Source organism: Struthio camelus, chromosome 3 (genome assembly GCF_040807025.1).
Source record: "Struthio camelus isolate bStrCam1 chromosome 3, bStrCam1.hap1, whole genome shotgun sequence".
Classification (NCBI taxonomy): Eukaryota; Metazoa; Chordata; class Aves; order Struthioniformes; family Struthionidae; genus Struthio; species Struthio camelus.
Window position 1 is genome coordinate 55,390,071 of NC_090944.1, and position 25,261 is coordinate 55,415,331.

At 35.3% G+C, this 25,261-nt stretch overlaps 1 protein-coding gene across 4 annotated transcripts in view; it reads right to left on the reverse strand.

The window, feature by feature from the left end:
* ASCC3 (activating signal cointegrator 1 complex subunit 3) overlaps positions 1–25,261 on the reverse strand; it is a 287,466-nt gene that overhangs the window by 35,512 nt on the left and 226,693 nt on the right. For all 4 annotated transcript variants that reach the window (XM_068937883.1, XM_068937886.1, XM_068937884.1 and 1 more), the window contains 6 exons: positions 20,042–20,179; positions 19,820–19,940; positions 16,829–16,961; positions 14,055–14,180; positions 4,437–4,548; positions 4,048–4,182 (listed from right to left, as the gene is read on the reverse strand). In XM_068937883.1, the coding sequence (XP_068793984.1) occupies positions 4,048–4,182; positions 4,437–4,548; positions 14,055–14,180; positions 16,829–16,961; positions 19,820–19,940; positions 20,042–20,179 (765 nt within the window). The remainder of the gene's footprint in view (positions 1–4,047; positions 4,183–4,436; positions 4,549–14,054; positions 14,181–16,828; positions 16,962–19,819; positions 19,941–20,041; positions 20,180–25,261) is intronic.

Genomic DNA, 25,261 nt, shown 5'->3' on the forward strand with positions numbered 1-25,261 from the left:
AAGACTGCTCCATCTACTGGGACTAGAGAGATATCAAGCCAAATGTCACGCACGTATGTACATTTTACCTTTGCTCTCTCTGCTAAGCACAAGAAATTTTGAAGATATGGGATATGCAAAATGAAATTTGGATGCTATTAAAAAGCACTGTAGGATTTTGTTTTATTTTCATAAAACTGAATAAAATTTTCAAATTTACTAAACAAACTGTGATCCTATCCAGATGTTCCAACTGGGAACTGAAGCACAAAGACTTCTAAATATTAAACTACATAAAATACATGCTGTATAAAAAATTAAGGACGTGGCCCTCTAAAATCCTATATTTAGGATTAAATTGATGTGCTGAACAGACCTCGGTGTGGCTTTACTGTGAAGAAAAGATGTAATGGTAACAGACAGGGTAACAGTTTTCTCTTGTTATCAGTGGTCAATGTGTGGTGGCTGAGGCCTATTCCTACTTATACTGTGGCCACAGCAGTCATGTTCATACTGTTGAGAATGCACAATACATGTGAAATGAACTCTGCAAGCCTTTGAAAGCTCAGAATGTAACATCTTTGCTTCATTCATTTGATATAAAGTTTATGCAGTGAAGTATTTCTACTCTTGACAATGAAATGTCAGTTTTAAACAGTAACGTAATGAATATATTCTTGCTGTTCTTTTACGCCTTGAAGAAAATCATAATAGCACCTTTATTTCTTTCTAAAGTAAACCTTGGAATTATACCAAAAAATGTACACTTGAAGACGACTGTCTTCATAAGACTGATCTGATTTTTTTAATAAAATGGCTCATAGAACAGAAAAACAGTTTTCTGTAATACCTTAAAACAAGCAAAAATTGCTTGTTTTTATTAGCCAGTAACATAGCAATGTTTCTTCTGTGGTTTGCAGAGAAAGTATTACACAAAGCAGTTCACATTAGCTTGTTTTCAGACAATTTTTTCGTAACTTATTAATTTCTCCTTCCCTGGTGTCTACATGGAAATCAGTTGTAAAGAATTCCTCCTTGATGGTTATCCTCAAGACAAAAAACTTTGCTGTCCCTTCATGGCAGGTTGAACCAACAACTTAAAAGACAGAATCCTGCTTAGGTAATAAAATTATTTTGGATTGAGTGTATAAGTATTTACAAATACACATTTCCTTGATTAGAATAAGATGTGCCAATGAGGGTGAACAGCAAATAAAGCTGAAAGTTAGTTTAATTGCCTGGAATCTCATCGTATGAACACCTAATAGGTACTGAAAGACAGATAAGGTTTTAATAACCTTACTCTTTTGTTATCAATATATCTGGGATGGAGAGCATCTGTTTTGTGAACCTCCTCCTCCTACCTTCCAAATCTTCTACTACAGCAATGCCAAATTTTCTGCTGAGTTCCAAAATACTTATTCTAATACAAGCCTGGACAAAAAACCATATCAAGTATCAGACAGAAATATAGGGAAGAGGTATGTGGACACCTGACCGAGAATCTCATGATATATTATGGAAAGAAGGACACATATGCCCCACTACAACACAATGCCATGCTGTTCTAACCCTGAACCCAGTTAGAAGACAAACTTCCTCCCAACCAGTTTACCTGAAAGACATAGCAATAGGTATAGGAAAACCAACCAGTTCTCTCTTCTAAGTAGAATGCAAACACTGAAATAAGGGACAACATGCAGATAAACCGAGAGCTGCAAGATAGTTATGTCCTCCCCTTCACTGTGCAGCATGAATGACAAAGGATTTGTTCAGCAAATAAGAACATTAACCAGGTAATCAGACAACTGTAACCCTGTGCTACCACTAATGACACTACATAGGAAAGGTAAAGTAATAGGATTAGGCTTGCATTTAAACACACAACGAATTACTAGGAAGCAAAATTTTACAAGAGTCATAAATTACCAAAAGACGTGAAGCTAGTGGATCTAGCCAAGACCCTGCTCTGCCACCAAGCTAGACCTCCCATCCTCAATGTACAACAAAACGACATTTGATTTTGAGAAGATTTCTGGTGAGTGCTACTCCACTATAGAAAATGACACAAATTACATAAAAGTATTTCTCAGTGTTTTTCACCTAGGCCTTTCTCTCCTCTGCACCCAACTTTCAGAACGAAAGGAGCTGCTCTTCAGATATCTCAGGGGAGTTCAGCCTGGCAATAATAATTCATAAACACTTTCTCATCAATAATGCTTAATACAAGAAGCACCATAACTCAGCAATGATTAACTCATTTGGATGACTACCTTCTGGAAAATGGCTAGGAAAATTTCAAGCAAAGTCCTATGGAAAAGCTTCAAATATTTTCTCTCAGAAAAATTACAGGCATACCAACACAAGTCAGTTACAAAAGCAACTGAATCTGAACTTCACCTGCTAACTGCAAACCCAAGATAGATTAGGCATCTTGAGTGCAGATTTACTGAGAGGGGAAGGCAAACTACAAGGGAACTGTACCTCACCTACTAGTATCACGTTACTGAATACATTTTACATGATGAGATTGCGGGGATGTTCAGATGTGCCATGCTCCTGTTCACGTTATAGCTATATTAACCCCTAAACCATACTGGAAAAATCCATTTGATCTCTGCAAAATGCTAGCAGATGACCAAATGAAAAAATAAAATAAAGACAGAGAAAAGAATGGGTACTGGGGAGACTATGAATGAACTGTATTGACTGCTAAGCTGAGGCAAATCTTGCTGTCAAGCGACCTTCTGAAGCTCAAAATCCTTTAATCAAATTCAGATTTGAAACCTTTAGTATGATCCTAATTTTTTGAATTCCTAAATACAACCTTGCTTTTTTTTTCTGGTTTTAAACAACCTTTTATTCTTTTTCAAGGTACATAATGACAATTTGGTAAAAATTGCTATAAACCCCATTTCAAACCAACAGTGCTGTGATTTTCTTTGTTACAGTTTTATGTTTCTGCCCTCCTTACGTATATTAGACCAACTGATCGATGTCTAAAGGTTTGGAAGATTATGAATAACAACAACAAAAGACCCATATGTCTCAAAATCCTACAACTATTTGAGAAGTGTTTTGGACAGTCATTGCTAAATAACACAGTCCAAAAGTCAAAACTTTGTAACTGAGTGATCAGCAGAATAATCATAATTATAATCATGTTGTGTAATGATGAGACCTTTTCTACCATAGGCTAAAGCTTTCAGTTCCAGCATCATTAAGAGAGTCTTCAAATTACTTTTTAAATATCCTTTTCCCTGAGGATTTTCACTTATACCTAATTAGACCACTTACCCCATGCCATGTAATTCCCCATTGCCGAAACTGCTAAATGCTTCAATAAGTAGGAGGAGGGCACCAGTGGAGCAAGGCAGATGTAATGTCATTGGTTAACAATAGAGGTGTGAAGCAACTACCATAATTACAAAACTCATTAATTCATAGTGTTTAGGAAAAAAAAATCCTTGGCAATGACTCTGTTGAAATGCCTATTCTTTTCAGCACTGCATCAGATTGAGAAAAACTTTCAATTTACACCTTTAACAAGATGGAATAGTAATTTCAATAATAGTTATATAATTTGTGTCATGGCATTATTTCTGGTTATATCCTCAGGTATCACAAAGTAGCTGGGAGAAGGGAAAAAAGAACATATCAGAAAATGGGTTTTCCCCTTACATCTGCTCCACCTGTTTAAGCTGCTGTGTCTTTCAGCTAGTCCCAGTGCAAAGTGATGGCCCTGGGACAGATTTAAGACACTGATATGTGATACACTTTATTCTGCCTTTTTGGTATTGTACATAGTCAGAAAAAACATGTCATATTTGTGTAGAAATTGATGATTATAAAGGGAAAAATAAGAAAAACAGGCATATAGAATAATTTTGAAGTACTGAAACATGAAAAATGATTCAATTACATTACTGCATTACTGAAAAAAAAAAAGAAATTACAGGTCGAGGAAGAAAGGCTTTTTTAATTTTGGGGTGGTCCTTCATACACTTGCACATATATTTAAGAGTTATGAGTTACAGATGTTTAAATTATGAAAATATTACCACTTACTGTCAGAATTAAGAGCAATTCTTCAATGTTGCTTTCAGGCTTCAACTGATCTTTGAACATCCCAATAGTTGGATGCTTCAAATAGTAATAGGAAGCAATGCGGCCATATGTCAAAGGTTCAATGCTGCGATTATCCTGTTAGAAGAGGAACCAAATATACACGTTTCCTACAATAACTGTAAAATATTTTAAGACTACTTTATAAGACAGAACAGCAAAAATGATTTAGCATCATCATTTTGATCAAGCTGCAAACCTGATGAGAAAAAGCTCAGCTTTCAACATAAGTCTTACAAATACTTCAACAGATAAACTTTAGTATCTGAAATCAGGAGCATGTAAACCACTATTTCCTTTATTGAATGTTGTGAGGCACAGATCAGTCTTACCTCCCCAATTTCAATACAGTAGGAGCATTCCAGATCAAAGAGGGATTTCTCAACAAGGCTCGAGAGGTACTTGTTCATAGTGTCATGGCTCACATCATCCAAGTTATAGTAACTGGAGAAATTGAAAGCAGATACATGAATACTTGTGACACTGTAAAGATTTTTACACGTACACAGGCTTGGAACAGCAAATATCCACAATAAGCTATTACACACAGAACTATTCCCTTATATAGTCTAAAAAGAAATTCATGCTTCTTAAATGGGTTATGGGGATAGCTAAAATAATACTAGCATGTTCACATGGAAAGGTGATAATTTATCTGTTTATTAATAGTAAAGCTGATTCGAACAGAACTGGACATACGCTTTGTGAGCTGGAATATTTTCCTGCTTACTTAAGTATGAGAGTGAATAAGCAATACTAACACAAATAACAGTACTTCAGCTTCAAGAGAAAGGAAGAAAACCCACCAAGGATCGCAAGTGTTCTTACATTCTCAAATGCTGAAAATAAAAACTAGGGATACAGTGACATCTCTTGAAAGAGTAACCTTACACCAAACCAAATGCTCCTATTTGTTGTTATATTTCTGTGTCATTTTATTCTCAAAGCTAAAATCACTGAAAAAAAAAGAATGGAGTATTTATCAATGCGTTTACTCCACATGTTTTTATTTAGGTAAACTTATTACACTATATCTAGTAACAACAGTTCTTAGTTATCTGCATTAAGGAAAAATGTTTATGAAGTGAGTCAAAACATTTTGTCACACTTGCATACAAAAAGACCCAGTGACTGAAATTGCCTTAACTTAAATTATGAAGTTTTCATTCACATTAACTAACAGAATTTCAGGGAGACGTTTTGCCTAAGAAAACTTTAGATAAAAACATAAGAATTGGAGTACTTAATTCATCAAAGGCACCAATTCAGGAAGTAAAAATTAAGTTCAACAAGCCGTAAGGAAAAACTAAGCAGGCCCAGGAGTTTTTAACTTTAAAAAATTCTGAATTCGAGCACCGCAATTAAACCATGGAATTTCAAAGCAGATTTCCAACAAAAACATTCAATGATTTATCAAAATATTGAAAAGCACAGTAAAAAAAAGAGTGCTGCTGCTCAGTCAAATCCTGTCACACAAAACAGTTGCTTCTTTATTCACACTGTCTGCTTTACTGTAATTTCCTGCAGTTACCACTACGTACTCGGCACCCCCACTGGAAACAATACCACAAGCTCTCACAGAGATTAGCTACTGTCAGTGCTTTAATCACTGATTTTGTGCAGGTGACCAACAGGCTGCACAACACTGTGCTGAGATTCATCGCAGCTGATTTTACGTATTTATATCTACACCCGTGTTAGTCCTCTTAACTGTCAATGAAGAGAAACAGGCAGAACAGTATTCACCCGACCTGTTTCAGAGATCTGTTTTAGGATGAGCTGAAACGTTCTCGCTAACTGAAAAAAGGAAGTTTAGAAAATTAGTTCAGTTGTTGATGTTATACCTAAATTCCCATTCTCTGCAATTTAAGCTCTGCTTTCATCACTGTTCTGCTGTTGCTAGCCCATTTCAAAAGATAGAATTGTTTTTTAAATGCTACAAGCATCCTTCAGTGACCCTTTATTAACAGAAACTGATTTTCATTATTATTTTCTTAAATAGTTTTTAGCATTTCTTTTTCAAGTGTTTTTAACGGCAATAGAATAACCAAAAAACCCTGGACGCTAAATATCTGTACAGTCATTTCCAGATTTTTTTCTCTTATTATTAATCCCAAATTAAGTGGTTAATTCTCCCATGCTTTGAATGTTCACTTATAATTGAGTCAAGCTGGAGTAAAACACTACCAACCAAGCAAAAGTGATTAAAAAAAATCTGTTTTGATAGCAGGAGACAGTCAGCTACAGCAGACAACAACAAAAGCATATGGCAGTGAAGTATTCTGCCCTGTGATATTTTATATGGGTCCATATTAAGATTATCTCAAATATTTAAAATAGCTGTTGCCCAAACAAAAACAAAACAAAGAAAGATCTGGATCGACGGAAAGGTTTTATCAGGCACATGGCCACACATTATTAGACTTATCCAAAGAAAATGCATTTGCAGCAAAAGCATTCTATCATTGTTTGCAGTGACTTAATTTTCATGTAAGGACAGTCATCTTTTAAATAAACTGAATTAATATTGCAAGGATAAAAAATGGTCAACATTTCCATCTGCACCTTTTATTTGCCTGTCATTTGAGCACCCAAAGCATTTAGATTCTGTTTATTAGTAGTAATTACTTTGTAACAATTTACTTTCCTTCTGAAAATAATTCCAGCAAATTAACTACATAAATTGTTTAAGGATGCAAACAGAATTTCTATTTTATACATCTAAACCACTAATGATTCATTAGAGCACTTCTCTAAATTGAATATAACACTACTGAAACGATTCTAACTAAGGCACTTTATTGCCACTGTATTCAGACTTGCACCATATCATTCCTGCCCTATTATTTGCAGTACCACAAAACTGATGATGAATACTGATAAAAGAAATGAAGAGACATGGGCAATAATTTTAATTTTATTTTTGAGACTGTAATTTTGAGACTAATTCAAACAGATTTTTTCTTGTACTCTTGCCTAATTTACTGTATTTCACACTGAATAAGTTATCATAAAAGGCATTATAACGCCTTTTAAAAACTGTACGGATTTTTAATTTGCTGCTTTTTGCTAAAATATTGTGAGAGGTGTAAATAGCCAGCTGCCCGTGTAAATAAAACACTATGAACAAAAACCTTAAATTAGTTGGAATCTTGAGAGAAACGGTACCAGTGTGTTGTACCTAGTAGCTATAATGGGGTAAATAAAATTTTGAGCACACCCACAGGAGCTTCTTAGTCACATTTCCCCCTTATAAAAAGCAAAGCCATTCATCTAGAAAGACTACGTTAAAATGATTAGTGAAAACGGAGGTATTGTGACATCAGACCATATTTTCAACACGCACACACAAACGGAAGTCGAATTTTGCATGTTGGTATGCTCCAAGTACAAAAACTGCATTGTATGTGAGTTCTTCTGTGAAGCTATATTACCTAACTATTTAATTACAGATAAAGAATAAAAACAATGCAGTTTCATGCTCACTGCATTGAATCATCTAGTCATTATTTTCCCTTTGCTATAAACAGACAGCCTACCTTTTTATCAGCACACCATTTCATTTATTTCACAGTGAAGCCCAGTTTCACAATAATTGACTTGTCAGAAGCTCTAATTTATGAGGCTGGGCTCTGTAAGCCTTCTCCTATATTGGACTCAACCTGCACACAAGCAGGGTTGAATATTTACAATGCTGTTAACAGGTGCTGAGTTGTTTAATGATTCTAATAGCCAGAAGCGTACTGAGAAAGCCAGCGGGATCACAATTACAGGCTGTTTGAACACAACAATTACTCGTCCCCTGAGAGGTGTGAAAGTCAAAGGCAGTTTTATCCTAACAGCATCTAGCACATGGGCTAGACAGGCTAACTTCCATTAGTAGTCCATTGGGAAAAAGCAATAACAAACCCCTAGGTAGTGTAAAAATTTACAAAGTACGTAAAATTTAAACAATCGAAAACTGAAGGAACTCTGTATCATCTTTAAAATAATATATTTTAAAACCTAAACCTTGTAGAGCTTAGCAAGAACAACAAACCATGAAACATGAACTTATTTCTCTAATCTAAGGAAGTGTGGAATTTCATCAGCTGAGAAAGACAGAGAGACGTGCAGGAACATAAAATGTAGATGAAGTTACACAAAACATTTAGGATTTAATGTGAATGGTGGCAATCATTTCCTGTTTAGCTTATGTAAACCTGACCTGAGATCTCTCTGGGAAATTTTTCATCGGCCTTGAAATGGTCTTGCTATAACTGTCAATGCTGTGAAGTCATTTGTTACTGCACCATGTTTTTTATGTTCAGATTATACGGCAGTAATAGTGACACACATAATGAAAATTGGTGGAAGAGTCAGCTAAAATATTAAACGAAAAAACTTGCTAGCCGGAAGGAATTTTGAAACACACACACAAAAAGAGAGATCTACAGCATTATACAGCATAATCTGATAATAAGCAAGTGTCCTTTCTGAGATTTTACAAGTCCAAAAGCAGAATTTTGTTATGAACAGGTATGGGAGAAGCACACATGGTCAGTTTTGTAAATTGTTTTACTGCAGCTGTAAATTGTTTCGTTTTCATAAGCTTGTGGCCTTCTGCAACTGCCATCTTCTGAGGCTACGCAAACGGTACCGAGAGCACGGCACAACTGACGGACCTTCCTAGCCAACGGGCTGTGCACCAATGTACCAACTCCCTTCTCTTGGTGAGGCACTGCTGACCTACTCTGGAGCCTGTGTCTGGCTTGCTATTGTATTAGAGCATGCACAAATGCTACAGACTAATCTGTATCTGCATTTTTACTTGTAAATAATTTAATTAGAAGTACTGATGTGGTGGCAAATGCCTTCTTACACCAGAGAAACTGGATTCACTTTTTTTGGTCTTCTTAAGTAATCAGTGAAATACTAAAAACTGATTAAAGATAATTATGTTATCTATCAAATTATTTCTCAAACATGGCCTAAGCAAATGTATGAATTCAAGAAAATAATGGTTTAAAAGTAAAAGAAAAAACAAAGTGTACCTCATAAGATGGGTTTTCATGAGAACAGGCACCTGTAAATTTGCTGATATATTGACTGGGTATTTATTTTTCTTATGATACCCCAACAGATAATCTGTACAGGTAACTCATATCCAGGAGTAGGAGGATAACTATGAATTTGCTTTCTGAATGAGGAGATGCTGGGGTCCTGAGCCACACATTCTCACAGAAGCCTGCAGCAGGCCAGGGCTTAGGAGGTTAATCAAATACCCAGCAGTCTGGGACTTCCCCAGTCTGCAACCCTACATGATCTAAATGAATCCATCCTGAGAAATATCTGCTTAACAAGTCAAAGTATGGATATCAGCAATTATTACGGTGCGATAAACCTTCATCTTCTAATCTGTTGTTAGCTACTGATAACCTTCTACCATTTATCTCTTCATCTTAGTTATTTTAATTTTCCTCAGTAATCTCCTTTCTGATATAACTCCAAACTAGCAATAAAATTCTGAAAAATTGTGATTTTGTCACTAAAATATATACATATTATTCTACCTTGTCGGGCCAACACTAGCTATCACCTCAAAATAGGAAATTATATTGGAACAGTAATAATCATAATTATTATTCATAGAATCACAGAATTGTTGAGGTGGGAAGGGAACTCTGGAGATTGTCTAAGTCCACCCCCCCTGCTCAGGCAAGGGGTCACCTACACGAGGTTGCCCACAGCCATATCCGGCTGGGTTCTGAGTATCTCCAAAGACGGAGACTCTACAACCTCTCTGGGCAAGCTGTTCCAGGGTTCAACCACCCTTACAATAAATAAGTGCTTTGTTATGTTCAGATGGAATTTTCTGCGTTTGTGCCTGCTGCCTCTCATCCTGTCATCGTACACCACTGAGAAGAAAGAGTTTTGCTTCATATTCTTTACACTCTCCTGTCAGGTATTCATACACACTGATCAGATCCCCCCTGAGTCTTCTCTTCTCCAGGTCAAGCAGTCCCAGCTCTTTCCGCCTCTCCTCTTACGAGGGATGCTGCTGTCCCTTCATCCTCTTTGTGGCCCTCAGCCACATGCTCAGCTAATCATACTGATAAAAGGAAATTTAAAGTAAAATACAAGTGTATGACTAGTGATAATAAGAGTATCAATCTGAAAAATTCCATTTAATTATAATTTATCCTACATTATTTTTTCACTCCATTAAATTTCATATGACTGACATAAAGTGAAAAAAGCTTAAGAATGTTTCTCAGAATTAATCAACAAAACAAAATTTGTCAGATATTCAGAAGCAATTTACATCGAAAACTAATTTTGCATGGGCATATATAAATATATAAAAGCACACAATTTTAACAGTGATGTGATGTGTACTCTCAGATTATCCAAAAATCAACATTCCAAATGAAAGCAGATTCTGCTTAGCTTTACATGTGTTGTAAATTGCTATTTCTCTTTTACTGCATAAGAATCTGGAAAATATCATAACCTGATTTACAGAAAATGTTTCCCATAGTCGTTTCTCTTTTGCAGAAAGTTGCAGATTGTAATGTTTTATATGGGCAAAAGAATGAAACAGTCAAGGAATTTCAGCCAAGGAAAGCAGATCTGCCCAAAGCTTCAGTCTGCTGGCTAGACGCTCTCAAAATAGGCCCTTTCGAAGAACAGGGCACTTAACTGATCTGTCTTTAAACATGGCCTGGTCTAAGCAGGGAAAATACTGGCTAAGGGTATATTTGGAAAGGAGAACATGTTGTAGCACTTGACTGAAATAGCACAGAAACTTTGACTTAAAGTGCAAATTCAAAAACATCTACAACATTTAGAAATTGCTTTTTAAGGAGGGAATGCACAGGGAAGAAACTCTGGATTTGGACACTGATATACTATGATAAATAATTTTACATGGAACTCCCCTCTCATTTGTACATCACAGCTTGAACAGCATGCACGTGGTTATTCAGTACACCTCTGAATAAAACTAGCACTCAGCTACTTTAGCCTCCAAGACATCAGTTCAATCACCTCTCCTATTTATACAGTTAAAACTCATTTCACAGATGTCAGGATACAGAGATTCAACAGACAGGTAAATTAAAATAGTTTGCTGAAAATAAGTATTGGAACATGCAAAGATTTTCAACAACACCTTTTAAAGACATGTTATTACAAGTCTAACAAATTATCATCTCAAATGCGCCAGAAAAGCTTTCTTAATCACTGTATGTGTAGAAGAAACCTGGATCCTTAGAGTAAAAGTATACTTTGATCTTTATATCACAGTAAAGGTAGATTACTATTACTTAAGTAGAATACATTCTAAGCAGTCAGTAAGGCATTTAATGATGCTGGATTGCTAGAACAGAACGATCCTAGACTTGTATATGCAGTTTTAATATACAAGTAGCTAAAATCGGAAATAAATGAGAATATAAGTCTTCTGCATATTATCCAAGCCCATTATTTTCAGGATTTACAGCATCACATGCAACGCCTTTCATGCCAATGAATCCCAAGGCAATTTATCAATCATGCATATGGGAATGACTTATTCACTGCTAACGTATGATCACCTGCTGGCTGGAAAGTAGCTGTTGTTTCGTAGTGGAGTGAATGTCAACAAAATTGCTTTGGGGCAGGACATGATAAAGAACTGTATATCAGCTGACACTGACTGGGTGTTATGTTAGTACCCAAACTGAAATCTAGCCACTCTGCTCCTTCTCTTGCAGAAAAAAATAATTTTTTGGATTATTAAGGACCACACACAATTCTTTTCTGGTAACATCAAACATTTTGTATGCTCATCTGTGGCACAACAAACTCCATTACTATACTGCAATTTATATAAAGTACTCTCAACTGTCACTGACTTCTCCTCATACAACTCTTCAGTTTTCCTTTGATATATCTCAATTAAACACTGACCATGCTGGTACTCCTTAGCTTGTAAGAGATCTGAAAATAACACATATAGTATGTCCAGGAAGTCTACTAATTAGCTAGTTTAGCAACCTTGGATGAAACTTAATAGAATTTATTATTATGCAGAAGAATGGAAAGCAAGCACATTCATTGCATTTGCACTTGGTATCTAGAAATGACCTTTCTAACACAGTCAATAATGTCCTTCATTTTTTTCTCTGCATGACTGAGTATAGAAGGAACGCTGTGTACCCTGTGCGAGGATGAGACACTGGAGAAAGCAGCAGAAGTTGTGAACTCTACCAACCTGCACGTGTAGCATTTCACTGAAAGACTCCAATTTCCATTCACATTCCTATCCTGCCATTATGGACATGACTGTTGACCAAAATCTGTTGACCTTGTCTCCCACAACAAGCACCCTGCATCCCATTATGAAATAGTGTTGTATTCCTAAATTTCTTCAGAGAATCCTCCCACAATAGCAGAACGGCTTAAAAGTTGATGGTGTGATAACTTCAAATTTAACTTTCCACAATACTGCATGTTAAAGAAATTGCTGACAAAAAAGGAACATCAGTAAATATGCCAACTTCATACTTCACTGGGAACCTTCTTTTACCGTGGGGAGAGCTTGCCTATTAAATCAGATGACTACATTTCTGTAGTCTACCTTTGTGTTCTACACTGTATCTAAAAATGTATTCTACCACAGATACTACGTTATCAAGGCTTGCCAAAGACAAATCAGCAAGGTTACTTAAACAATGCAATTCAGTAGCAATGCATTTTAAAATAGCATTACTTATTCCTTACACTAAACAGGACTAGTGTTTGCAGTGGCATAGTTTTTAACAATAGTTGTAGTATAGATCATGAACGAAAGTCATATACAACCAAATTTTGCATTTCAAGACGCGGGAAGAGGATAAATATAAATAAACACAGCTTACCCACACTTAACTAACCTAGACAAAAACAGAATTTAGCTGTTTCGCATTCTCTAGCAGAAATACCTTCCACACAAATTAACTCATTTTATTAGTTATAAAGTAGGGCAGTCAATTACTCTTTCTTAATTTACAATTCTAGCACTGTGCATTTTTGATTTCCCAGAACATTAGGCAGAAAGTTTTTTGCAGGAGATTCACTGAATAGGACTAGATGCAGAATTCAAAACTAAAGAAGACTAAAACAAAATTCAAGGAAATCATTGTATTGGCTTTTATCACCTGCAGGCTTCAACAGCAGTTGCCCATAAAGAACTCAGCTGAAAATACAGCCAAATGTTATGGGCATTAACATGATTTCAGAAATATCATCTTGACATATTCCAGAGTGTCACATTTACAAAACACTATGAAACAGTGCTATAAGATCCTAATTCTTTATTTGCCACATCTTTTTGGTTGGCGAATGATCACGTGATACGTAACATACCATTTACCCAAAACAACGTTGTGGGAAAGGCAGGCTTTGTTGTTGGAACAGCTCAGAATGACCTGCATACCAGCTGGAGCTAGGCAGGATGCTAACAATCACTGAAAATATTGCACACATGGTTTCACGGGGATCCTCTAATGAAAGTAAACTTTATCACAGAGAAACAGCTGATAGGTATTCTCTCATTTATTAGGAAAATTCAGCTCTTAATAGATTCCCTATAGAAAATTGGGCATAATGTATCAATGTGGTAGCTAAAAAAAAAAAAAAAGTAACACATTATAAATACAGTACCAAAAGGAATGTGATAATCTAGAGTTTTATTTTAGAGATGCCGATGTAGCCCTCTCTATAATGCTATTTTATAGCTGTTACTAAATTGTAAAGTAAGTTATCTGCCAAGAAATGCATTTATATTTAGAGAAAAGTTATTAGAAAAATGTGCATACAAGTTTTCTTCCATGTGTGGGCCAGTAAGGCTCCTACACTGGAGACTACTAAGGCTCCAGAATCACCCACAGATCAACTCTGCCCTCAAGTTACCTTTAGATTAAATTGCATTTGTATTTTATACTCACGTTGGGTTCATTATAAGTCGACGGAAAAAGTAAGTCCAGGTGATATAATCCATTGCATCCTGCTTGGAAGTAATAGTTCCAGCAGCAATTTCAGCATTCAAGTGGTCAGCCAGCACTTCTAACAAGCTGAAGAACAGGATGAAAGGGGACTTAGCTAACTTTACAATCACAAAGACAGATAATATATTTTGTAGAGTTGTCCATTAAAAGGTTTATTACTTTTAATCTGCAAATTTTATATATTTTTCTTCCAGTAATGGAGAAGAGGGGAGGAAGAGGGGATGTTCCTGCAAGGTCAGTCATCATCTTTACATGGTAGTGGAATGAAGTTCCAATTACTTCTAGATTGGACCAAGAATGCACAAGTTCACGTCATTTCTGTAATGTATTCAGATGGAGCTACTCAGTGGTTAACTTCTGAATACTGTATGCTGACCATATGATCATGCTGGTTTAATCCAATAGGGAATCATACGGAAAGACAAACAGGAAATGAAACAGTGGTAATAGCTTAGCTAAGATTTGACAAATACTTTAGAGCTACTAAAACTACATCAAAACTCTTTCCCCTAGATTTTGCCCTGTGTTCATCTAATATAAAAGAAAGCTAGTTTTATGCAGAAGGGTCTAAATTCAGAAATGCAGAAAAACAAAAGCAGTGTAAAATGATTCTTACCAAGCAAGATATTGTTTAGTGTCATTACATGGAGTAAAGATCTCCACTTGGGCATCTAATGACTTGACTCGAGTACAATCAGGGGATGGCTAATATCCTTAAAGATCAAATTAATTTTGTACTGTATGAAAATTCTTCTTCTTTTCCTCATGTTTTTTCTCTATTGCTAAAAGTAAACAATAATTTGGTTTGAGTAACTGTTTTACTACTCTACCACTGGTCGAAGACTTCTGAAGGTAAGAACTGTAGATGTTCTACCCAGATTGTCCAACAGACACTGGACAGGTTACTCTACTCAAGTCTTCTTTCATAATAAAGAGTGCTTGCTCTTTTGCCTCTAAAGTGCTATATTCAGACCCACAATCAGTGAGTGCACAAGGCCTGTCATGTAAGTTGTTCACTCAGTTTTACAACTAATACACAGACAGTGGTTTATAGAAAAAAAAATTATTAAAAAAATCTGAAGTTTAATCTTACAAATTGGAAAGACTACACAGAGTGGAAAAATCTGCTCTTCGGTAGGATAAGAAGGGAAAGCATGCTAAGCTAAAAGCCACAGTGTTTCTCTTTGAAGCTATGAAGTCTCTTACTTCAAATACCTTTGATAATCATATAGGAGACCAGGCAGACTCTAAGTTAATCATATCACAAACTACAGAGAACCTAATGAGATTGCCATTAATACGTGAATTTTTATCTGAAAGATTATCAAATATTCTGTGTTTATAGTAAAATGTAGTTATAACAAACTACTGATTTAAGTAAAAATATACATATAAAATGAGCTACCAGAAGTGGAGAATGTTTACAGAATTTGAAACAGAAACAAGGTGTGATTGCGATTTTTGTATTGAAGATACTATTTCTTTATTTAGAAACACCACTTACCAATAGAGAGATTTCCTATTCTATGCCAGCGCCATACAGTCTGGATATAACATCAACATTTTAAACATCCTGCTCTTTTGACTTGATAGCTATCATCTTGAAGAAGTTCAATTTCTAGCATTTTGTTCTAAGTGCAATTATATGTTTAAAAAAAAAAGTGTGGTTTCCTAAGGAAATGAAGGGCATGTCTCCACATCCTTGTTTGCAAAAATTGTATATGTCCATCTGTGCACTGCAGAAATTAACCTTCAAATACACCCATCCATTTCAACTAGATTTCACAGGTGGAGCACACTCTCAAGTTCCTAGAAATGTCTTGACCACGCAGAGGTCAAATTAGCGCTCTTGCTGAGGGATGAAGTTTCCTTTGGAGAACAATACTGTGAATTCTTCAACACTGAGAAAAGCTTTCAATAAGCTTTCTCAATAAAGTCATGCCTTATTAGTTCTCTAAGAATTCCTCCATGAAACGTGTCTATACAAGACCACTGTAACTAGGCCCGCTCTGCATGGAACAACTAAACGCATTATAAATATTAAAAACAAGGCAGAAGTTACATTATGCTGGACAGCAAATTTTAGATTAGCTAGGTTCAAGGAGGCTCCAAAAGGTGGTAATTTTCCTTTTCTGACAAAAATCCTGTGAAAAATCCAGTGTAAGATGTGTTGAATGTGTATTAGTAATTGTTTACACTAGGAAGTTTCTTTCTGAACTTGTGCAATTTTGAACAATGTGAGATATCTATAGTGATTACAAGCTGAGAATATACAATGTGTCTATATAGAGAGATATGTATACGTGTCTATATATAGGCATCTATATATGTGCATACAATATACATATATATTACATATTATATACAGTGTATTACATAATCTATAACGTATGTAAGATGGAAAGTGCTATTTCTTTTTCTTATTAAGAATTTGTCACAACATTTCAGAGAGGGTGCTGAGGATCATTAATAGTTGTCTTATATACTGCCCTTGAAGAACAGTTTTTCCTCTCATTCAAATGTCTGAGACAAAACTCAGAAGCAGAGAAGCGTTTACAGTATTCACTGGGAATGGACTAAAGAGCTGAATAGTGCTTCAAAAAATAACTGTCTTCTAGGATCCTAATATTTAGGAGATAACCTGGATGGGAATTTTCTTTCAATTGTCTCTATCCCTCATTTGTAGCACCATTGGATAGTTTGATCAGCTGTACCTGGATTCCACTGGGAAAGGTTCATAGAGGAATTTTTTGTAGAAGTCTTTCTTAATATCATGAACTAGAATTACAGCTTTGCCTTGGTCATCAAACTGTGGTCTGCCAGCACGTCCCATCATCTGAAGTACATCTGCCAAAGAGAGAATACATGCATTTATTTCTATATAATGCATTTTTTGTATTTCTGTGGCCTCATAGGCCCTACTGGTTTTGACACATCTTTTTTTTTTTTTTTTCCATCTCAGGTAAATTTACAATGAAATTCTTTCTGACAGAGCCTATATTCCCAGGAGATTCAAAGACTACTCACTGCAGTAGAACCCACGCCTACATCTAATATAAAATCCCTCTTCTCTCCTTTTATTCCACACCCACCCATTGTTTGATCATGTAATTAAAGATCATACAAATAGGAGAACTTATGAGGGCTACAATGGCAATTTTATATTATTTCCTAATTTTCAAGTAGTTAACTTTTCATACAGTAAGAGTTCCTTATATAAGCCCTTTTTCTATATATGATTTTCTAGGTTTTCAGAGGAAAAAGGGTATTGTGGTTGGGGAAAGGACAAGACAGATGATGTAGAATGGGACAATGGACAGTGATAGCAGAAACAGCCTGATAGTGACTTTCTCTGACTTGTGTACATGCAAGCTATATAGACAACTTTTTTTTTTTTTTCAGTTTATTCATTTTGTTAACTTAGGAATGAGAATAGGTGTGTGCATGGGGGACTGATGAAGCAACTTCCTGCTATTCCAGTATGGTGAATTAAACAGTGTATGATACCATATAGGAAATTAATTTACCAAAAAGCATCAGGAAATGATTTTTGCCAATATCCACTAAGGAGTTATCCAAAATCAGTATTTTCTTTATAGTCTATATGCTGCTTGGCTGCCTTTAATCACTTGGCTGACTCTTGAAATGTCACAAATGATCCAACTGGCTGAGTAAATGCCTGGTAAATGAAAGAAGGGCCCTCTCCAAAACCTCTGACTTCACTCAAGGAAGCGTTTTTCCTTATTTTGAAATGACTGAACAGCTTGGAATGATTCATTCTGCCCTCAGTTGCTTCCTTAGAACCAAAGCCTTGAAACAGAAAGGTAACTTCAGCAGGAAGAAACCAAGTTATACCATGATACCATGATGGAACAGTGAAGGCATACTGAGGGCCACCATTAAAGACAGCGCTTGGAAAATTTGGAAGTATTTCTGAAAGAAATTCATTAAATTTTCATTTTATTGCCCTGAAAAATTGTATTACCCTCCCACAGCACTTCCAGATACATAAATATCCTGTAGAAAGTTAAAAATAAAATTGCTCCAAGCAAACCATACCACATGTTTTTTCATAAAATAAAGAATCTGCATTTCCTATTGCAGCACAGATAACAATATCTAAATGCTTCCATTGCAGACGGTGGTATTTCCCCTTAAAGCACTCTCATTTAATATTCAAGAATCAAACAACCCCCACTGTACAAGTCAGTTCAGGACTACACATAACCTGAATTCAAAAAGGCCACGAAGAGTGAAAGTATCAGCATTCCCTAATGCCTTTGTGAGTACTTGTACAACGTATTTCTAAAACAGGCTCCAATGCTTATCGAGTTTCTGATGCCTTTTGAAAGTATTCCTGATCATTTCTCTCTGACAGTCCCATAGATTCAACATAGAATTTAAAACTTCAGTTGGTTTCTTTCGTTATCACGTTTCCCCATTCAGCCGTAAAGTCTGTTGTCACTGCTCTTCCAGCGGAGAACAGCGAGATACCACTTGTCTGCGTAGACTGTTCGTACAGCCTTTACGTCAGCCAAAGTCCGTCACAAAATGCAAGAGCGCATGGCTAAGCTCCCGGGTCATCTTTAAACAAGAGAATTGGTCTGGCAATTGATCCCAAGTTTTCTGGAGAGCACTAAACACTAAATTAGGCTCTGTGATGGGTTATTTGGGTAAGTAACCCCTGTAACATTTTCAATTCGGGCTTTTTTCATTAGTAAACTCCTCTTGCTAAAAAAACACTGCTTGTTTAAAAAGATATAAGATCTCTATCTACATTACCAATAACATTTATGTTGTCCTTACGCACGCAAATCTCTGGGGTAACGTAGGATCATTTAGTAATAAACTTTCTCTTGTGAAAAGAGAAAGGGAAAATAGAATTGGAAACCTGGAATAAATTTAGCTTGTCCTCATTCTTCAAGCTAAGTACCATCCAGACAAATATCCTCCCTGTCTGAACTTTGAAAGAAGTCCTTCCATGGTTCACTTTCTTAAGCTCGCTGAAAACACTACAGAACAATTTACAAAAAGTGGAGTTGACCGGAGGCAGAAAGCAATACAAATCTATATCAAATCAGAAATTCAAATACTTAATTTAGCTGCTTATTTTTGAAGTATCACTTACTTTTTGACTTCACTGAAGATATTATGCTAATTAATGTTGGCTTTGTCTACTATCAAGTGATTATATACAGATTTTATGTTCTCATACACATATCATTCAACTGTTGAATTTCAGACCATGGAGATGTTTACTGTTAAAAATCTGTTTCAGAATAGAAATAGAATTTCAGAATAGACTAACTGTAAAAAAGGTTTCAAAAATGAAAATACGATTAGTGTAAAAATGTGCTTTTATACAACTTACCCGGTAGCTAAATATGACTTCATATTGCCCCTTTAATCGTTTAATGTCTATTTTGGATGATATTCATTAAAGGAGTTTAGAAAGCAAAAATATTTCCAAAACAGAAGCCATTTTATTATAACATTATGTTATAGAAGGTATATATAAATATATATATGTGTACATGTAGATTTAGTATTATGTTCTCTAACAAATTATATTAAACAAAGAAAACAATCCTAGCCTCTACCTAAGTTAGATATTTTCAGGGGTCAGCTCCTAAATAGTTCACATCATTTGCACACGCCTGAAATGCATTTCAGCATCTCAGCATTTCCGTAATTTATGTGAATACCTGTAATGGGGTAATCCACGTAACGTCTTGTTTTTCCATCATAATATTCTGTTCCTTTAACAATTACTAAATGAGCTGGAAAATTTACACCCCAAGCTAATGTGCTTGTGGCAATCAGAACCTGAAACAGAGAGAAAGGTTAATGAGGTATATGTAACAAAAAGCCAACTTTTAAAATTCCATGTAAATCTCATTATGGTAGGATTCAAAGAACAAATGTACCTGGATTTTGCAGTTCACAAACAATTCTTCCACAGTTTTCCTGTCTCTCTCATGTAACCCCGCATGGTGCATGCCTATTCCAAAAGCCAGTGTCAGCTTCAGATTTGAATCTCTAACTGTCACTATAATGTCATTCATCTGTAACAGAGAACAGTTACATGCTTTAAAACAGTTTGTCAGAACTTTTTAATCTTTTAGGGTTGCTATTATCTGAGTTACAGCAAGCATAACTTGTTCACTGCTGTCTACACAGACAGAGGAAAACAGTCTCCACTCTCTTAACAGTCTGTTTTTAGTCTGAGAAGTCAAGTAATATATTAAGGATGGGAGGAAAAAAACCGACAACGTCCACGATTTTATTGACACACTGAGTAGCACAGATAAGGAACTCAAAATGATGAAAATATCGTGACAGGTCAGGAAAATGCTATGCATTTTTCTCTGAGTTTATGTAAAGCAATTCCTAGTATCAGAGGGGTTAGGACTGGTATAAAAACATAGCAAATCCTTGCAATCAGTAACAAAATGACAGTGGTGAAGAATAAATTTGGCTCACTCTAATGCCTATGAAAAGATACAATTCTTCAGTTTGATAATTTTGCAACAATGTTCCAACAACAAAGTTTCCTATTCACATGCTGAAATACAAAATCATTTGATTAATTTTTCAAGGGCAATTTTTTAATTTATAGACTCAAACCCTGTAGTGAAATCCAGCATACAGTAAATGTCTTAATTTAAACTTTTTGAAGTTTAGATAAAAAAATAAATAAATCTCATATCACTGACTACTCAGAATCATTTTAATTACCCTCTATACGTCTTGCTTAGGACTTTGAGTAGCAAATTGCATAATAAGCTCATGTATTTCTGTAGACTACCTCTGTGAATAACACCTCACTAAGAATGAACTAGGGCTTTATAACTTCTCTTACTTGCCTAGTGACTTTTCTCTCTCGGTATTTATTTCATTATTTTATTTACAACGCTATTTATTATTTTAGGCCATTTTAATATAATTATAGCCAGGAAATTTCAAACCTCGTCTCTTATTAGTGGTTTCCTGGTGCCACCAGCAGTGGCATGGTGATATTGCATACTTATGGCAGCATTGCTCACGGCAGACCTAGAAGGTATAGCCACGATTACAGAAAGAGGTATAATGTGGAACAAATTAGTCAGGGTAACTGGAGAGTACGGGTTGAGTATTCAGTTGCAGCACCAATCTACTTTCTTAAAGTACTGAGAAATTACACCTGGATGATTGTAGTGATACTATCGTTCGTCACTGAAGACTCTCGGGTGTTGCACTTTCGACGTTCAGAACTTAATTTTCTCAAGTTTTATAATTCTCATGCTTTAAAGTTAATACAATTATCACCTGACTAAAGCCAAGGAGTATATGTCACTACAAATATCAAAACAATCCTTAAAAAGGATAAAAAAAGCCTAGGAATATAATAGTCTAAATTCAGGATTTAAAAAAAAATCCAATATAGATTTTGTAAATCAATCAATTTTGGCAACAAGAGTAACTTCGTTTTTTTTTTTTTTTTTTGAAGTAGTATTGACTACCACAAACAGAATTGATGGAAGTAACAGAGAACCCAATTTACAAAAATATTGCTAACGTTTTGCCTCGGTCCAGTCAATTTGAACTAACAGAAGCTCCTAAACTTCAGTTTCCCTTATAATAGTGAAATACTCAGCTGCCTGAATGTTCCTGATAGTATCATATATTATGAGAAATTGAAGGTTTGTTGTTTAAATAGAGCTAGCACGTATAAAAGAAAAGGAGGCTTACAGAGGAAAAGAGTGAAAAGGTACTGTAAAACACTGAATGGAAAGGAAACAGAAAGAAAAAATCAACGAATTGAGAAATGGAGAGGGGATAAAGTCTATTGAGGAAAGGGAAACAAGAAGGGGTAGATAAATAGAACAGAGAAAAGAATTGAATGAAAGGAGGATATGTCAAAGGATAAAGTTTATCTATCCAGATACAATCAGCAAACCTTTGGTTTCTCTAGTCAACATGTAGACACGCGACTGTAGTGTAGACAACATGAATTACGACCCATCTTAAAGTTTTCTTCTTCTAAGGCAAAAAAATATCAGGATAAAATGAAAACTTGTATACCGTTTCTCTGCATCTGTGATCATCAACATACATTACTAACTATACACTCAAACCTACTAAAGCTTTTTTGCTACGGATTTATGAAGTGGTACTAGTACTACACAATCTCCTTATGCTTGGATAGGCACTCTGAGAAACAATAGTTGCATGTATACATTTGACAAAGAGAAGTAAGATGAAAAAGTGGTAAACAGCACCAGCAAACACCATAAAAATATGTGAAGAATTCACACATTTCCAATGCACTTAATTTCTGCCCTCATAAACTGGCAAAAGATATTATCTTGCTGAAATGATTTTTATCCTCAGCACAAAGAATTATCACCTTATCGTTGTCATGTCTTCAATTTAAGAAAACAAGTCAGTTCCAAAGAAGTTTGTTTAATTATTCTCATGAACAGAAATCAGTATCAGGAAAATAATGAATCTAAACTCCCTATTCCTGTATAAAAGTACAGTGATCACACTAGCTCCGTTCAGTTAGTCTACAGCGAGTAGACTACTCCTTCAGCACAAACAGTTTTACAGCGTTATTTTCAGTATGGAACCCAAGCTATTTCTTTTGGGCATGCAGTTTCCAGCATAAAACATCCCAAATTCACACTGCTGGGAATTTATTCCAAGATGTTCTTCTTGCTTTAACAATCAGCAGTGGTTATTTTTTTCTTCCTCTGCCTTGTATTACAGCAGTGGCCTGTGGTGCTGTTAGTCATACCTGCAAAGCAGTGTAATTTAGCACAGGAAAACTAAAGAACCCTTAGCAGGAGAGCTGGCGCATGAACTGCTAGCCTGTCATTTTAGCAGCAGGGAATCCTAGTCATTTTTAGCTGACCCCTTACTTTCACATAAATCAAGGTAATAAACACAACTATTTTACCCATAGGCACAATCCAGGCTTAAAATTCTTATGGCAATTTATTTAAAAATCTAACTTTCTCTTATGCCAGCTTAGTGTAAGAATATTATCGCTTTCTATTAAGAAATACTGGCATAATTAATAGTTTCATTAATCAGAAACAGATGCACCGTGATTATAAAACAAATCTAATGTTTCTACATTGTTATAACGTCATTACCTTCTATCTTTTTGAACACAACTGTAATACTAACTATAAAAAATTAAAGAAAACATTTTATCCTAAGTGTAGAAAAAGTATTTTAAATATAACACATTTATAAGGAAATATATATTGTGCTGACTTTAAGTTATTTAAAAAACTGCAACACTGGTTCAGGGAACTTATTCTCAAATAATGCAAGGAGGGATTTTCCATGGATTCCAGGGAAAGACAGACAGGACTGGGCCCATACTGTGTAGCCTGCGCTATCTTCCAGAGATTTCTCGAAGCACAAACAAAAATACCTCTCACGCATTCCTTTAACATGAGGTTGATTAGGTATCTAGCTTTTAGTAAAAAACCCTCGAAAACCAAATTGGGACTCTCGTATTACTGCAAAATATTTATTATAAAAAATAAAGTTCATTCCTATCTTTTATATTCTAATCTTTGAACAAGCTAGGTTTTCCTCAAACTAGTAAGTAGTCATTTTCTTTGTTCCTGCACATATGCAAACTGTTGAACCATTTACTTTAAGTTAATAGAACTTTTTTATATTTTAAATTTATTATACTTAAAAAGCTTTTGTAGAAAGATAGGATTCCATTTAAGTAGATACATTACCCTGTGCCTGAAATACATTCCAGTCAGAGTATAATTCAGCAAGTTGATGACAATGCTGGCTCCAAAAGAAAGGAGGAGACCAGATTGGACAAGAATGAGCTAACAGATTGTGCAGCCCAATTCTGTCCCTTTGAGTGTGATATATTGTTTCAAGATGCTAAAAACCCATACTTTCTCAAAGCATATCTGTTGTGCTGGTTTTCCCATTTTCACAGAATCCTCATTATTAGTACTCTGTACTCTTTTCAAAGCACGTCAGACTCAGACCATATGCCACTGAATAACGCTTATCAATTGTCTAAAATGCCCAATAGAAGAAAGATGTGCCAAACAAAAGAATCGTGAAAGTTATGAAGTCTTTTACAAAAATAATTACATATTTCACATCTGCTACAGATGTTAAGTGAAATAAAAACATCTCCTTTCTATAACTAAATGCTAATTTTTTATGATACACTTTTGTGTCATAAAAACAACATCTTGTAGAAGGAAGTTGAACTTTTATAATGAGTGACACACTCAAACTCATTCTTTGGTACCCTCCTGATCTCTAAAGACAGAGAGAAAACTTAAAGATTACTACCTTAAAATTATTTTTGATTATGAATTGACTTGTGCTCACACCCCAACAACTCTCCCATCCAAAACAAAATGCTCCAACTACCTCAGATAAGATTATGCACGAAATATTTTAAAATACAGCTTACACAACTGAGATATATTATTAAAAGCCATAAACTTAACACTAAAAATCTCATTTAAAAGACAGCAATATACCTATCCATGACAGAGATGAGATTCTTCTATTCCTGTTTTATAGCACAGCATTACTGCAGAACAATAACATGGAGATAAAAGGTTGTTTGATTTAAAAGTTAGAGAAGGAAAAGACCTCTTTTATCTTTTCAAAAATTCTTTTTTTCAGAAACGCAAAACAACTTTATGGTAAAATTTTATTCACTTGCATGCATATATCTGTGCATATTTGCACATACTATACACACATGTATGTATCCATAATTAGCACATAGACATTTGCATACACATTCATATATCTAAAATCTCAAGATGAGTTTGGGCCTGATTCACTTTTTCCAAGTCAGTGAGTGCCCATTCATTCAATTCATTTTCACTGAATTCAGTGGGAGCTGGCTATTACCTGGTATAGATGCTACTGAATATTAGAAATAGATATGCTTGTGCTAAAATATTTCCGTTACTTCTAGGGGGTCTCAAAAATAATCTTAACAAGATGCAGATGATAAAATGATGCAAACAACAGAATGCAAAAATAACTGTGGTTAACGTTAAAATCGCATACCTGGGTACTTTCCTGTTCTGCCCTTGCACTGTAAACATAAGCAAAAAAGTATCTGGCCAGGAAATAAATTTCCAAAAAAC